This window comes from Pinus tabuliformis, chromosome 5_2 (assembly GCF_031772625.1).
Source record: "Pinus tabuliformis cultivar Carrire ecotype Pingquan chromosome 5_2, CPIR1, whole genome shotgun sequence".
In the NCBI taxonomy this organism is placed as follows: domain Eukaryota; kingdom Viridiplantae; phylum Streptophyta; class Pinopsida; order Pinales; family Pinaceae; genus Pinus; species Pinus tabuliformis.
This window is the reverse complement of record NC_142306.1, coordinates 525,286,597-525,301,531: the sequence shown is the minus strand read 5'-3', so window position 1 is coordinate 525,301,531 and position 14,935 is coordinate 525,286,597. Positions and strand designations below refer to the sequence as shown.

At 36.6% G+C, this 14,935-nt stretch overlaps 1 protein-coding gene across 1 annotated transcript; it reads right to left on the bottom strand.

Annotated features, from left to right (window-relative positions):
* Window positions 1–4,839: 4,839 nt before the first annotated feature.
* On the bottom strand, window positions 4,840–6,303 carry LOC149160017 (transcription factor bHLH162-like). The gene is made up of 2 exons (XM_089433616.1): window positions 5,644–6,303; window positions 4,840–5,475 (listed from the first exon to the last, which is right to left on the bottom strand). The coding sequence occupies exons 1-2, from the start codon at window positions 5,695–5,697 to the stop codon at window positions 5,071–5,073; spliced, it is 459 nt and encodes a 152-aa protein (XP_089289742.1). The 5' UTR covers window positions 5,698–6,303; the 3' UTR covers window positions 4,840–5,070.
* Window positions 6,304–14,935: the final 8,632 nt, after the last annotated feature.

Sequence of the window (14,935 nt, the reverse complement as noted above, 5' to 3'; positions counted from 1 at the left end):
AATGTTTCCAAATAGGTGTGGCTTATGGATAGTGGTTGCAACAATTACATGACAGGAAACAAAGATGCCTTTGTAGAGATAGATCATTAAAAAAGTAATTGGGGTGAAATGATTGTATAAAACCAAGTATGCAGCTGATGGATCAATACAAGGGCACAAAGCAAGGTTAGTAGCAAAGGGATATACTAAAAACTAGGTATTGACTACAATGAAACATATGCTCCTGTTGCAAGATTTGATACAATCAGAATTGTTTTGGCATTGGCAGCACAATGTAAATGGTTAGTTTATCAATTTGACACTAAATCAGCCTTTCTAAATGAAGAGTTGAAAGAAGATGTATATTTTCACTAGCCCCAAGGATATGAAGAAGCAGAAAATGAATACAAAGTCTACAAACTGAAAAAGGCTCTTTATGGGATTAAACAAGATCCAAGGGCATGGTACAGCAGAATTGACACTTATTTTTTGAAAAAGGGGTTTAATAGAAGTGAAAATGAACACACATTATATATCAACTCAAATGGTAATGATATAATAATTGTGTGCTTATATGTAGATGACTTGATATACACATCTTCAAGTAATTTGTTAGTGGAAAAGTTCAGGGAGGGTATGATGACTGAATTTGAAATGACTGATTTTGGTTTGCTCCATTATTTTCTTGGCATATAAGTGACACAGATGAATGATGGAATTTTTATTTCACAAGAAAAATATGTTTCAAATCTTCTTAAAAAATGGAAAATGGGAAATTGTAAACCCATGAGCACACCCATGAATACAAATGAAAAATTTTATGTAGAAGATGGAGCTGAAAAGGTAGATGCTCAATCCTATAGGAGTCTGGTAGGAAGTCTTTTGTATCTTACTACCACTAGGCTTGATATTATGCATGTAGTAGGCTTGATTTCCAGATTCATGCAAAGTCCAAGTAAGATTCATTTTGGAGCAGCAAAAAGAATTTTGAGGTATGTCTGTGGAACAAGAAATTATGGAATTTGGTATACTTCATCAAATAATTTTGGGTTGGTTGGTTATACAGATAGTGACTGGGTTGGATCTTTTGATGATAGAAAAATCACTTTAGGTTATGTATTTAGCCTTGGATCAAGTGTAGTATTATGGTGTTCAAAGAAGCAACCAACTATTTCATTGTCTTCTACAGAGGTAGAGTATATTACAGCAGCAACAACAACATGTGGAGGAATTTGGTTGAAGAAAGTATTGATAGATCTAAAACAAGAACCAAAATATGCGACAACTGTTTTGATGATAGAAAAATCACTTTAGGTTATGTATTTAGCCTTGGATCAAGTGTAGTATTATGGTGTTCAAAGAAGCAACCAGCTATTTCATTGTCTTCTACAGAGGTAGAGTATATTACAGTAGCAACAACAACATGTGGAGGAATTTGGTTGAAGAAAGTATTGATAGATCTAAAACAAGAACCAAAATATGCGACAACTATTTACTGTGATAACTTGTCTACCATTACCATAACTAAAAATCCAGTGTTTCATAATTGCACCAAACACATTGATATCAAATATCATTTCATAAGAGACTGTGTGGCAAAAGGAGAAATTCAAATAAAGTTTTGTACAACAAATGAACAGCTTGCAGATATATTTACCAAAGTACTACCTAAGGGAAGTTCGAATACCTAAGGGATATGCTTGGAATCACCTCATTAATAATTAAGGGGGAGTGTTGAGGATAATGTTTAAAATAAAGCTATGTAATTGCTGACAAATTAGCCAACAAATTTTGTGTTCTAAGTTATTAGAATTAGGACAACAAATTTATAGATGTAGTCAGTTATCATTCAACAAACTATTAGGGATATTAGATTAGTCAGATAATGGATAATGAAATTAGAAATATGTGGGATATATAATAATGTATTCATTGTTCCTATGAAGATATGAGATCCCAATGAGAGTTTAGCTCATGGATTAGAATCATTATTCTCTTATTTTTGTTCAATAGCTATGTTTATGTTTTCATATGCATGCTCTTGCTAGATTTAACAAACTCAAGGCCTCTGTTGAGAACATGTGTAAATTTACCAAAGAATTGCTAGATGAATTGGGCCCTTATGAAATGAGATCACCAAATATAACGACAAACTGGCCGCCGATGTTATCTTGAGGGCTGAGTTTTGAATGAGCGATGGAAAAATGGAAAAAAAACTATTTGAACGTCTGTGACACTTCTGCTGTACTGGAGACACTTCTTGGGGTTGACTATTTCTAGAGGTTTTCTCCACTGATTCCAATGTACTGTGCATTGGGTTCAATAGCAGAATAGTGTTTTTGAGATTGGTTAGGTTATCGTAACTCTTGTTAGGTTGAAAAGTGGGTTCAAGAGCACAATAGTGTTTTTAATTTTGGTTTGTTTGTTATAACAGTGTTTTTAATTTTGGTTTGTTTGTTATAACTCTTGTGAGGTTGAAAAGTGACAGTGAAAATTGGGTTCAAGAGCATAATAGTGTTTTTAAGATTGGTTTTGTTGTCATAACTCTTGTCAAGGTGAAAAGTGGCAGTGAAAATCTTGGGAGGCCATTGAATTTAGAAATATTAATGGTGATAGATATAATGTTGATTTTGTGATATAGTATTGATTTTATGTAGTAAGTTTGTGGTATGAGTTGAAGTTATAGTATGTTACTGCAATAAGTGTAATGTGAAAAATTAAACGAAGAATCAATTCTCAAAAATGGTGTGAAGCACTTATGTTTTAAATGGTCAAGTAAGAACTAGAAGACTAGGAGCCAGCCCTTCACGTGCAAGATTTCAGAGTGAATGTGAGTGTTGATTATTGTTGTAATATGTGTTTTTAATGTTTTCCATGTAAGAATTAAAGGAGAGTGAGGGTGTTTGGAGTAATAATTCCATGTCATGTGTAATTTTCATTACCAAGAGTCAATCTAGAAGGTGTTGTTTCCAATGTATGAATCATACTCTTGATCTAGATGTGTCAAAGTCAGTAATCTATGTCCTGAGTCAATAATCTATGTCCTATATATATAACCTTTGTTATCAATAAAAATGTCAAATGTAATTTGTTGTGTACACAATTTCTCTGATCTCTCAATTTTCTATCATGAAAATCTAAAATCTGCAAGGTTGGTAACAAATAAAAACCTTAAACTACTTTGAGAACAAATCAAGATAAACATCTAACCTCAAGGGGTTCATACAATAACACATTACCTTCGACTAAATGCTATAAAAGGCCCTATCATTTATAGCCAAAACCGTAGCACACACAACTTCAAATCGGTTTCTTATAAGACCAGTAGCATGCTAGAGAAGTCAAGATTCAATCGGTTTCTTCTAAGACTAGTAGAAGGCTAAAGAAGTCAATCAGAATCTTGAAAGAATTTACTGTGACTTAATGCCCGGACCAAATTTTCCAAACCTGATTTTCCGATGCTTCTCCCGTACAATGGAGGTTAGAACCTGCGAAGCTTGTAGGTTTGCATAGACACATGAGTGGTTGGAAAATGGTTTAGCAGTGGCTTTAGTTTCATATGTTTTCTTTCTGAGCTCTATTAGCTTATCTTGTAAATGAGAAATGTAATTAGTTGCTTCTAGAAGTTAGTCGTAATGTGTATTTTGTGTACAAAAATAACCATCACAATTGAAATCATGGACCCTTTTCTTCTTCTTTAAACACTTTTATTAATATGTTTCATCTTTAAAAACGAGAAAATACAATGACAACTTTTTTTTTTTTTTTTATAGTTTTACCAACTTTTTTTAATATTTTTATATATATGACTAAGACAAAGAAAAATCAGATCCCTCGTCTTAGTCTATTGATTCTGATTTTGTTTTTAGATTATTAATTATTGGTTTCTCTGTTCTTTTCTCATCCCATTGAAGACCCTACTTTAGTGTATATATTTTACATTTTAAATTTATAGACAGCTCGTTATCTGCATTTAGTAAAACAATTAATTTTTTTTTGGATATGGTCAGATTTTCTTAATAATTGGCTAAACAAAATTTTGGATATGTAATAAAAATATTTATTTCACACAAAAGATTACAGTAAAATGAATTCATTTCCATAATGTAAAGTACAAAGAAACTTTAATTTTTTTATATTTAAAAAACAAATAGTTTTCTGTGCTGAAATGCTCTAGCAATGTGTTAAAAAAATTCTTATCAACCATACAAAACAAAAACATAAAACAATTACACTGAAATATTTTTAATAACTAAACAATGTAAACTTTTTCAAAATTTGAGAAAATACAGTAAAATAAAATAAACCTGCTAACAGTTCACACCATTTTGTTAGCAAATGTGAAAATAACATCTAAACATATTAATAATTTACATGATTTTAACTTTTTAATGGAAAATTCTCCATAAATCCGTAGGCCAACAAAGTTCTCACACAAAAGTTTCGTTTGATACTCTTCCAAACCAAACCGGATTCAAAACAAACCCAAAAAAAATAAAATCGTAAAACATGCCTTCTCTCACTTATTTTAGAAACTTTGGATACTCTTCGTAACAAAACAGGATTCAAAATACAAAACTTCTAAAAAATAATTATTCTCATTTATTTAAGAATGGGAACGAAGACATACCCAGAAGCTTCGTGCTTATGCATTTTATGAGGCATAGTATATAATTTCTGCTCCTACAGAGTGGAAAGATTGATATATTTATTTATAGAAGATAAGAACAATAACGGAGAAAATTGAAAAGAGAATTACTAAGAACGCAATAGACCAACCAAGAAAAATATCTGCTCCCGCAGAGAGGCAAAAGTGCTTATATTTATTTAGACAAGTTTGCTTTAAGTCTGTTACAGTAGTCTTAACTTTAGAGTAATCTCGGACGGCCTTGTTCGAGAAGTGAATATCCATTTCAACAGAAATATGCAGCCAGAAGAAGAGTAAACTATATTGATTACTTTATCATCGAATTTTATGGAAGAATGTCATTCATCAATTGATCAATTCTCCCGTGGAGGACAGCGCTATCAAATTGGCGAAAATCTTAGTGCTGCAAGGTTAAGAAATAGAAACTACTCTGAGAAAAAAATTCAGATAAACTTCGCAGCGTCTAAGAAATAGAACCTTGGACTGAACGCTATAAAGACCCTATCATTTATAGCAGAAACAGTAGCATCAACAAATCCAAGTCCGGCTTCTTCCAAAACCATTAGCAGAATAGACAAGTCAATCTGATTTTTGAAAGTGATTATGGTGACTTGAATGCCTGGACCAAATTTGCCAACCCTAATTGTCTGAAGCCTGTCCGGTTCAATGCGGGGTCGAGCCTGGGAAGCTTGCAGGTTTTTATAAACACATGAGCTAGTGGAAAATGGTTTAACAGTGGCCATGAACTCTAGCCCATCTCTTTTCTTTCGGACCTCTATTACCTTGTCTTGTAAATGAGAAAAGTATTTAATGGCTTCCAGCAGTTTGTCCGATAATGTGTATTTTGTCTACACACATAACAATAACAAATAAAATCATTGCCCCTTTTGTTTTGCTGTAAACACTTTTATCAATATGTTTCATCTTAAAAAATGGCAAATACAAGTAAAGCCACTGCCCCTTTTCTTTTGCTTTAAATACTTTTATTTATATGACTGAGATATAGAAAACCTAACCTTGCGGTACTCCTCGGGGAGTAGCGATATCAGTTTTGAAGAAAGCGTTTTCATCTTATTTCACCTCTGCCTTTCCACCAGTTTCTGAATATTACCAACACGTACCCTGCTGGCCTCATGGTCATCACCTCCTCCTCCCGCTGCTTCCGTCCTTGGATCGCTCCGCGTTGGTGGAAAACTAGGGTTGCTGGAATCCAGCAAAGAATTTGCTGCCGAAATACAGGTTAGAATTTGAGTTGGGTCGCCCATGTTGGCTACGAATTTTTGCCAATATTGAGTGAGCGCCGGTGAAGAATCATCCTCGGGAGTCTGATCAAGCTGCACCAGCGGCCCTAAAGAAGCTGTTCGAACAGGGCCGAATCATGCGGCTTTTCCGTGGAGAGAGCATCAAGTATTACCACTGCAGGGGCATCGGCATCAATACAAGTACCGGGTTGCAGAAAATTCATTTATTGGTCGGCGTTTGCATGTGAATGCCTTCATTAGTATCAATATGAGGAAGACACGCTGCTGCTTGAGAGTAAGATGACTAACACGGCTCGTATGCCCATTTACAGGAATAGCTTCAACTCCACCAATCTTCCATTCTCAACTCTCCCCGCTGCAGCCAGATAAATGAAGAGTGAGGATCAATTAAGAAACAAAAAATCGGAATTTTCAACTCTCTGTTCCTGTCAGATTTATTCCTTGCCAGGGGAAGGCTGTTCTTTCCGTTCAGATTTGAGGGACAGGTAAAAGTGGAATCATTATTGTTGAATTTTACTGTAGGATAAAAACGTTTATTTTGGAGTTTTAGATAAAAAATTAATTCGTTTTTTATGCGTTTCTGGGGGTAAAGTTTTGCTATTTCATACGTTCGATAAACAATTCTTCCTGGTTTATTTTATTTTTCTCACATTTTGAAATACCTTAAAATCCTATGCTATCATTTCTAAAGTTTTTGTTTTACCAAATTTCAACGGAAATATGTTTTTCCAGCATATAGAGTAAACGATGTACTGTTTCTTTGTGATTACGATGAGCTGGTAAGCCGCAAAGGGAATAGATTAGGGAATGTGTTCCACGATTGGAAAAGGAATAGACGAAGGAAACTCATCCTGCACATCTTCTAACCCTACTTAGGAAGCTCTCTAAATTTTTAGGTTATCGAGCATATAGACTAGACGATGTACTGTTTCTTTGCGATTGCGATGAGCTGGTAAGCCGAAAAAGGAATAGATTAGGGAATGTGTTCCACGATTGGAAAATGAATAGACGAAGGAAACTCATCCCTGCGCATCTTCTAACCCTAGTTAGGAAGCTATCTAAATTTTTAGGTTTTCCCGCATATAGAGTAAACGATGTACTGTTTCTTTGCGATTATTCTTTCCGTTCAGATTTGAGGGACAGGTAAAAGTGGAATCATTATTGTTGAATTTTACTGTAGGATAAAAACGTTTATTTTGGAGTTTGAGATAAAAAATTAATTCGTTTTTTATGCGTTTCTGGGGTAAAGATTTGGTATTTCATACGTTGGATAAACTATTCTTCCTGGTTTATTTTATTCTTCTCACATTTTGAAATACCTTAAAACCCTATGCTATCATTTCTAAACTTTTTGTTTTACCAAATTTCAACGGAAATATGTTTTTCCAACATATAGAGTAAACGATGTACTGTTTCTTTGTGATTACGATGAGCTGGTAAGCCGCAAAAGGAATAGATTAGGGAATGTGTTCCACGATTGGAAAAGGAATAGACAAAGGAAACTCATCCCTGCGCATCTTCTAACCCTAGTTAGGAAGCTATCTAAATTTTTAGGTTTTCCCACATATAGAGTAAACGATGTACTGTTTCTTTGCGATTACGATGAGCCGGTAAGCCGCAAAACGAATAGATTAGGGAATGTGTTCCACGATTGGAAAAGGAATAGACGAAGGAAACTCATCCGAGCGCATCTTCTAACTCTACTTACGAAGCTATCTAAATTTTTAGGTTTTCCAGCATATGGAGTAAACGATGTACTGTTTCTTTGCGATTACGATGAGCCGGTAAGCCGCAAAAGGAATAGATTAGGAAATGCGTTACACGATTGGAAAAGGAATAGAGGAAGGAAACTCATCCCTGCGCATCTTCTAACCCTAGTTAGGAAGCTATCTAAATTTTTAGGTTTTCGAGACTATAGAGTAAACGATGTATTGTTTCGTTGTGATTACGATGAGCTGGTAAGCCGCAAAAGGAATAGATTCGGGAATGTGTTCCACGATTGGAAAAGGAATAGACTAAGGAAACTCATCCCCGCACATGTTCTAACCCTACTTAGGAAGCTATCTATATTTTTTTGGCCGGTCATATAAGGTTGCTTTTTAAATTATATAATTTATAGATGCGACAAATATTAGATTATATTAATATTTTTTAAAATATATGATTCCATAGTGTCACTATGTAAACCTCGTCAAAACATTCACCATTCATATGCGCATCATTTAATATTTATAGCTAAAAACATTTTTTGAAAGATATAAATGCTTGATGTTAATATTTATGGTTTTAATTTAGGTCACTATTATATTTATTTAAATTATGTTTCATGAGTAATGATTTTGTTGGGTATTTTTAAATGGATAAATACCAAAACCAAAATAAAAATTCACTATAGAGACAATGCTCTGTTTACTCTGTCCAAGATCTTTTGACACGAAACCTCTTAAAACCAAAATGACTAAGATGACACCATTACACAGTCACAAAGCATTTCTATTAATTAAAAACAAACATTCTGTTACATATTTCTTCCTCTGTGCAAAGAGGGAACCAAAAAAAACTCTGCTGCTCTCACAGATTTTCCACTGCTGTGGAGATTACATAAACAGTCCTCTGTTCTTCAATGGAAAGAGGAAAACATTACATCCCTGTTTTTCTTTGGATATTTCGCACTGTTGTGCACCCAAAAAAAACGCTATATCACTCTGCGCAGCCACCACACCATTACATAAAAAAAACTACAACACGTAGACTTTTTTTTACGACATATATAAAACAAACATATAAAAAAATATAAAAACATATGCCCATAACTATATTAAACACATGGGACGTATGCCCATCATCTCATTAAAGGCCGCCACCAAAACTACGTAAATGCATTAAAGACCACAACGTTTCCTCCACGGCGGTCAACGAGGAAAACGACAAAAAAAAATTCATTTGACGTGGGCGGGGGTCGGCTGACATCACTTCGGTGCCACGTGTCGCCACCCCATTCATCGCGCCTAGTTGTTAACCTCCGCGCAGCTTCCCGCCGACCCGAGCCACCAAACTCGATCCAACGCAATTCGCTCGCCAAGGTCGCGCAAACAAAACGACCTTTAGCATCCGGGGAGAGCGGTTTTGGTGTTTGTACAAGGGACGCGTGGCGCCGTTTGATAGTGTCGGGTCCTCAGCTACGGATACCGCCTTCTGCGAATGGTGGTGCGGGGAGACCGGGCAGTTTTCCAAAAGCCGCCGCGCTGTTCAAAATTACAATTTAACACTCCCCTTTAATTTTAACAGCCGCGCGTTCGGTCATTCCCAAACACTTTCTCAAAAGTTCAAAACTCTTCTGAACCAGTGGCTTTGTCAAGATGTCTGCAACCTGTTCCTGGGTCCTGCAATGTTCGAGGACAATTTCTCCATTGTTCACTAATTCTCTGATGTAGTGAAACCTTGTATCAATGTGTTTCGTTCTCTTATGAAACACTGAATTCTTTGACAAGGCAATAGCAGAGCTATTGTCACAAAAGACCACTGTTGCTTTTGCCTGCTCTTGGGCTAAGCTTCTTAACATCCTTCTCATCCAAACTGCCTGACATGCTGCTGCTGTCGCTGCCACATATTCTGCCTCTGTTGTAGACAATGCTACTATAGACTGCTTCTTAGAAGCCCATGAGATGGCTCCTGAACCCATGTCAAAAACATAACCGGAAGTGCTCTTCCGATCATCTACACTTCCAGCCCAATCGCTATCTGTGTATCCAACCAAATCTGAATGTTCTGAGGCATGATATAGAATTCCAAACATTTTGGTACCTTTGACATACCTCAAAATTCTTTTTGCTGCCTGCCAATGTACCTCCTTTGGCCTCTCCATAAATCTGGAAATCAAACTAACAGCATACATTAAATGAGGCCTAGTTGCTGTTAAATACATAAGGCTGCCCACAATGCTTTTATACAAGCTAGGATCAAAATCCTTGCTGCTGTCCTCTCTGCTGAGCTTTAATCCCATCACTGTGGGAGTGATTGCTGCCTTGCATTCTTGCATGTTAAATCTGCCCAAAACTTGATTTACATATCTTGCTTGAGATATAAAAATTCCTTTTTCATTTTGATCTACTTCTATGCCTAAGAAGTATCTCAACAAACCCATGTCAGTCATTTCAAATTCATCTTTCATGACTGATTTAAAATTCTCAATAAGATAAATATCATTTCCAGTGAAAATAACATCATCTACATACAAGACAACAATTAAAATTTTACCATCATTTTCCTTGATGTAGACTGTGGGTTCTCCTTCACATTTGTCAAATTCATTATCCAATAGATATGAATCTATCATGCTGTACCATGCTCTTGGCGCTTGCTTCAGCCCATAAAGAGCTTTCTTCAATTTGCACACTTTGTGCTCTTCTCCTTTCTTCTCATATCCGAGAGGCTGTTCCACATAAACCTCTTCTTTTAACACTCCATTTAGGAATGCTGATTTCACATCCATTTGGTAGACTTTCCATTTGTTTTGTGCTGCTATGGACAACACTGCTCTCACTATTTCCATTCTTGCAACCGGGGCGAAAGTCTCCTCATAATCTCTTCCATACTGCTGCTTGTAGCCTTTGACAACCAGCCTTGCTTTATGCCTTTCAATCTTGCCTTCAGCATTGCTCTTGGTCTTGTTGACCCATTTCACACCAATGACCTCTTTACCTTTTGGTAGCTCTACCAAATCCCATGTTTTGTTTCTCTCTATGGCATTGATTTCCTCATCCATAGCTTCTATCCATTTCCTATCTTTAATTGCATTTTCGAAATGAATAGGATCATCAACATGACAATACAATGCAAACAAGGAATTCATTCCTTCTTCATAAATTTCACTTAGATTTCTAAACTTCTTACCTCGTTCACTTGGTGTGCAAGTGCTTGAAGATGCACTTGAATTTCCTCCTTGTGGTGTGCTTGGAGAAGCACTCTCATTGATCCTCAATGGTGTACCTTGCTGTTCTTGTGTTGGTGCTGCTGTTCGGGGATTCATTTCAGCCACCTCCTCTTCATCTTCATCATGAGGCAAACAGCTTTTAATGTTCACAGTTTTCTCTATGCTGCCATCCCAAGCTTCCTCTTCAATGAATTGAACATCCCTGCTGACAAAGAACTTCTTGGTAGATGGAATGTACAACATGTAGGCTTTGGATTCATCACTGTATCCAACAAGGATACATTTCTCCCCTTTGCTGTCCAACTTTCTCCTTAGCTGATCTGGAATGTGTGCATAGGCCACACATCCAAAAACTCTCATGTGGGTGACTCCTTGCTTTCTCCCACTCCATGCCTCTTCTGGCACTTTGTTCATGACTGCCTTTGTAGGACACCTGTTCAAAATATAAACTGCACAATGTACAGCTTCAGCCCAATACTCATTTGGCAAATGCTTTGCCTTCAACATGCTCCTTGCCATCTCCATGATGGTTCTGTTCTTCCTTTCAGCAACTCCATTTTGTTGTGGGGTGTACCGAGTTGTGAACTGTTTATGTATTCCATTTTCTCTACAAAACTTTAGGAATTCATTTGAGATATACTCACCTCCTCTATCAGTTCTCAAAACTTTTATATGCAGCCCGCTTTGGTTCTCCACAAGTGCTTTGAAATTTTGGAATTTCTCAAACACTTCACTCTTGTTTTTAAGGAAATATATCCAAGTCTTTCTTGTAAAATCATCAATGAATGTCAAGAAATATAGGCTGCCTACTAATGATGGAGCTTGCATTGGTCCACATAAATTTGAGTGGATAATCTCTAAGGGTGTCTTTGCCCTTATGCTTTTCCCTGATGGAAAACTTTCTCTATGTTGTTTGCCCAATATACAACCTTCACAAAGGCTGTCCGGCTTCTCTATCAATGGTAATCCCTTTACCATTCCTTTTCTGCTCAATAAGTTTAGACCTCCAAAATTTAGATGCCCGAATCTCAAGTGCCATAACCAGTTCTCATCCTTTGGCACGCTTTGGAAGGCCTCTTGGGTGACTGCTGCCATTTCCCTTTTGTTCTTCATGTCTGCCCTGATTCGGAGAGGGAACATCTTGTTCCTTGTCATTTTCACTTCAGCAATGCATCTTTTGCTGGGTGGTATGTCCTTGATGGTGCACACATCATTTACAAAGTAAACATTGTAACCCTTTTGGATAAGCTGTCCAACACTCAAGAGGTTACATCTCATTCCGAGGACATAGTAGACATCTGCTATGGTTTTCCTTTCTCCTTGTTTTGTAAATATTTTTACCTCCCCTTTTCCCATAACAAACACTTTACTATCAGTTCCTAGTGTGACCTCTGATTTCAAATTCTGATTTAAGGCTGAAAAGAGGGCTATATTCCCTGTCATATGGTTGTTGCAACTTGAGTCTAAAAACCATATGTCCTCACTATGTGTTTCAGCCATGTTACAAGCTAACATGACATTTTCTTGACTGTTGTTTTCTCTTGTAACATTTGCATTTTGTCTGTTGTTCATATCATGTTGTTTCTTTCTACAATTACTAGCATAATGTCCATACTTTTTGCAATAATAGCATTGAACGTTAGATTTATCATACCTTTGTCCTTGAGCCTGATACTGATCTCTTTGTTGGCTGCTGCCTTGACCTTGGTTCTGATTTGGATTGTTGCCCCTTCCTTATGCATTTGATGGGTTGTTCCTTCCACCTCTGTTCTGGCTTCTGCCTCTTCCTCTTCGGTTTCCTCTTCCTTGACCCCTTCCTCTTCCAAAGGACATCTGGGTCTTGAAGGCTTGCTCAAGGGATGAGTTTTCATTCCTACTCAACCTCTGCTCATGTGTTATCAGTGATGCATGTAGCTCATCAACTGAATAGTTTGAGAGATCCTTTGTCTCTTCAATGGTGGTGACTATGGCATCAAACCTTGAGGGTAAGACCCTCAATATTTTCTCCACAATCCTTCTATCTTCAATTGTTTCTCCATGAGTTCTCATTTGTGTGATTACACCAATCACATGAGTGAAGAATGATTCAATGTTGTCTGACTCCTTCATGTTCAAGTTTTCAAAATCCTTTCTCAGCATTTGCAATTTTATTGTCTTCACTCTCTCCATGCCTTGATAGGTTGTTTTTAGGGTTTTCCATGCATTGTGTGATGTTGTAGCTGCTGCTATCCTTGGGAATATACTCTGGTCCACTGATTGATACAACAAGACAATGGCCTTTGCATCCTTCGTCCTATTGAGCTTCAATAGGTCCTTCTCTCCCTGAGTTAGGTTATTAAATGTTGTTTCATCTGTTGGTTCCTCAAACCCATATTCTACTAGTTCCCATATATCTTGAGAGATGAACAAAGCTCTCATGGTTATAGACCAGTAGTCATAGTTCTTCCCATTAAAGTGTGGGAGCTGGGTGTTGAACATACCCATGCTTGTGCTTGCCATTCCTTGCATCTTGAACTATGGTTTTAAATCCTTGACTGTGATTTTTTAAAAAAAAAAACTGACTGTCTTCAGCAATAACAAGAGAAATGCTTTTGGGGAATACCTGAATCCTTCGTTGTCTGAGTCTTCTGTCTGCCTGAGAAGTTTTGCTGCAGCAACAACCTTCTCCCTTCAGCTTCTTTAACTTCTTTAAAGAGCCTGAGCCTGCTCTGATACCACTGTTGGGTATTTTTAAATGGAGAAATACCAAAACCAAAATAAAAATTCACCACAGAGACAATGCTCTGTTTACTCTGTCCAAGATCTTTTGACAGGGAACCTCTTAAAACCAAAATGACTCAGATGACACCATTACACAGTCACAAATCATTTCTATTAATTAAAAACAAACATTCTGTTACATATTTGTTCCTCTGTGCAAAGAGGGAACCAAAAAAAACTCTGCTGCTCTCACAGATTTTCCACTACTGTGGAGATTACATTAACAGTCCTCTGTTCTTCAATGGAAAGAGGAAAACATTACATCCATGTTTTTCTTTGGATATTTCGCACTGCTGTGCACCCAAAAAAAACGCTATATCTCTCTGCGCAGCCACCACACCATTACATAAAAAAAACTACAACACGTAGACTTTTTTTTACGACATATATAAAACAAACATATAAAAAAATATAAAAACATATGCCCATAACTATATTAAACACATGGGACGTATGCCCATCACCACATTAAAGGCCGCCACCAAAACTACGTAGATGCATTAAAGATCACAACGTTTCCTCCACGGCGGTCAACGAGGAAAACGACAAAAACAAATTCATTTAACGTGGGCGGGGGTCGGCTGACGCCACTTCGGTGCCACGTGTCACCACCCCATTCGTCGCGCCCAGTTGTTAACCTCCGCGCAGCTTCCCGCCGACCCGAGCCACCAAACTCGATCCAACGTAATTCGCTCGCCAAGGTCGCGCAAACAAAACAACCTTTAGCGTCCGGGGAGAGCGGTTTTGGTGTTTTTACAAGGGACGCGTGGCGCCGTTTGATAGTGTCGGGTCCTCAACTATGGATACCGCCTTCTGCGAATGGTGGTGCGGGGAGACCGGGTGGTTTTCCAAAAGCCGCCGCGCTGTTCAAAATTACAATTTAACAGATTTTGACAATTTAATGAGTGGCTAAAAGTGGGATGGATGAATTTTTTTTGTGAACATAAATTGTATCATGCTTTGAATGTTTTCGTTGTAATAAATGTTGAAAATTTATTAAATTTTTTATTTTATTTATTCAAATATAATTGAGAACAAAATTAATAAATTTGAAATTTAATCAAAAACAAGATGAGTAGATTTTATCAATAGAATAAAATTAAGAACATGATAAGAACACATGTATTAGAAGAGATAAGAGTTATTGGAAAATGAGAAAATGCCAAAAACCACCAAAATACTTGAGGTGCTTTGACATCTATTCATAGTATGAACTATTTATATAGCCATATTCTAATGTCTAATCTTATACATAGCTATGTAATTTATCTTTAATCTTAATATATAGTTTAAACTAACATTTTTTAATTAAATGTAGATATTTATAAATAATTATTTATTAATTACAAAAAT